The sequence below is a fragment of the Martes martes genome (genome assembly GCF_963455335.1).
Source record: "Martes martes genome assembly, chromosome: 10".
Taxonomy (NCBI): Eukaryota; Metazoa; Chordata; class Mammalia; order Carnivora; family Mustelidae; genus Martes; species Martes martes.
This window is the reverse complement of record NC_137898.1, coordinates 16,118,567-16,121,080: the sequence shown is the minus strand read 5'-3', so window position 1 is coordinate 16,121,080 and position 2,514 is coordinate 16,118,567. Positions and strand designations below refer to the sequence as shown.

The following is a 2,514-nucleotide window of genomic DNA, read 5'->3' as shown; positions in this document are numbered from 1 at the left end:
TAGTGTTGCCTTGTTTGCTTTGGACCAGAGAGTTTTTGTTGGTTTGTTGGTTTGTTTGTTTGTTTTTTTTCTCTGCAAATGACCCTATCCACATCTCCTGAATACTCCATAAAATACAATTTCAGTTAATTCTGGTATGTGGAAATTAGGATTCATTTAGCTTTTGCGTTGTTTCTTTCTAGTACCACTTTCTTTGATGCATTCCATTCATGAGAGTGATGGAATATAAAGACCATGAAATATTTCTTACCTCGCTTAGTCACATGAAGCCCATTTTTATATAAATGTGTTCAGTTATACATTTCTTCATTATTCTTATTATTTGAAAATAATGTTTGACACCAAACTTTTCTCATGGCACTTTTCATTTCTGTATTTCTCAGCGTATAGATTAAGGGATTGAACATAGGAGCAACGATGGTGTAAAATAGAGCAAATATTTTGTCCTCAGGGAAAGTGGTTGGAGGTCGAAGGTAGACAAAGATTGAAGGCCCAAAAAATAAAGTGACCACAGTGATATGAGACCCACAGGTGGAGAGGGCTTTGCGTCTTCCCTCAGCTGAGTGATGTCTTAGACTAAACAAAATAATGACATAAGAAACAAACAAGACAACAAAGGTAACTAAGGTGACCATACCTGAATTGGCAACCACAAGGATCCCAGTAATGTAGGTATCAGTGCAGGCGACTTTCAGCAGAGGGAAGATATCACAAAAGTAGTGATTGATTTCATTAGGACCACAAAACGGCAATTGGATTGCCATCAATAATTGAGGAAAAGAATGGAGGGCCCCACCAGCCCAAGCAGCCAAGACCAGGAGATGGCACCTTGTCCTGTCCATGATAATCACATAGTGGAGAGGTTTGCAGATGGCAACATAGCGATCAAAGGCCATGACTGTGAGGATAAAGACCTCAATACTCCCAAAGAAGTGCACAGCAAAAACCTGTAACATGCAATTACCATAAGAGATGGTTTTTGTCCCCCTTAGTAGGTCACCAATGAATTTGGGTGTGACAGTAGAGGTGTAGCAGATGTCCATAGAGGATAAGTGGCTGAGGAAGTAGTACATGGGTTGGTGAAAAAGAGGGCTGCATCGAATGGAGACAAGGATCAGAAGGTTTCCTGCCAACAGGGCAACATAACAGAATAAGAAGAGCACAAAGCAAAATATTTGCATGTTCTGGTCATACGAAAGTCCTAGTAGTATGAATTCTGAGATGTTTCTCTGCTTCTCCATATACTTGAGTTTGCTCTATGTTACATGCAAATGAGTTATGTATCTGAAGGAAATAAACAGAAATTTGGTAAAAACTTAACAGTATGAGCACAATGACATAAAATTTATGAAAAGTAGATTGTCATGAATATCACATTAGTATAATTATTCTGGATTTCTTTCATCAAGCTGTTTTATTTTATTGTTTTAATTTATAGAAGTATTGGGGAATAATTTTATAATGGGAATAATGGGAAAGATTATGTATGTTACTCAGTTTTACTGGTAATGATTTTCAAATATTTAAATGATGTTTTGGAAATTAAAAACCATTCATTATTATTAATTATATTATTTAGGTAAAAAAAGAGGATTTTTAAAAATTGTCCCAAGTCAAAAAACGTTTTGCTGCCTATATCTTAAATCTGTGTGGCTAATACATGAGGTCAGCTTTCCTATTTTCACCATTTTCTGGTCAAATTCCGTGGACTATCTGGCAGTGAATCCTCAGGAAATGGACATGTATCAGCCTGAACAGCTAAAGGTTAATTTGTATATAGCACCCTCTTTTTTTGCTATGTGACCAAACATTGTGAATGGATCACGCTAAACCAATGAATTCATTGCTGTTTAAAAAAGCAAAGAACAGTGGAAAAGTATATGGAAAATAATGATCAGCTACAGAGTAGTCAGCAGTTAATCTTAGCTAAAGACTATTGAAAAGCTTTAGGGAGGTTGAGTTTATTGACCTATTCCTACTCATTGCAAGTGATGCTGAAACTTTGTTAATAAGATGGAAATAACGTTAACGAGATTGAAGCAGTGATCCAAAATCTCCCAAAAACCAAGAGCCCATGACCTAGAACCTCTTACATGTAAAAAGAAGTTTCTACCACAATTTCAAACTTCAGTGTAACAGAATCTTCATGCATCAGAAAGTAAAAACAGTTAGTGTCACAGAATGTAGGATGCTCAGGTGACACTAGTCTATTGAGGATGGCAGATGTTTTGAAAAAGAAGAAAGTTTTCATTATTGTACATATTCAAGCTTAAACTACTCTGTTTCATAATAGTCATATGGAAGATGGCCTGTATTCAAGATCTGTGGTCACAGTGAAATTCAGTGCCAACTTAAATATGGATTATCTAACTCTACTATTTTCCTCTCCCCAAAGGAGAATTGTATTTATAAATAATGTGCCATTAAGTCTAAAGTACGGTAAAACACTTCTATAGTAATCAAATTGTCATATGCTGCAAGAGAAGTTATATACTTTAGAATGAAATTACATAG

At 35.8% G+C, this 2,514-nt stretch overlaps 1 protein-coding gene across 1 annotated transcript; it reads right to left on the bottom strand.

The window, feature by feature from the left end:
• Nucleotides 1-290: 290 nt before the first annotated feature.
• Nucleotides 291-1,247, bottom strand: LOC308350749 (olfactory receptor 4P4-like; the record flags this gene model as incomplete). The annotated part of the gene is made up of 1 exon (XM_080816253.1): nt 291-1,247. Exon 1 carries the CDS (start codon nt 1,239-1,241, stop codon nt 291-293), a length of 951 nt encoding a protein of 316 aa, XP_080672379.1. The 5' UTR covers nt 1,242-1,247.
• Between the last annotated feature and the right edge of the window lie 1,267 nt (nt 1,248-2,514).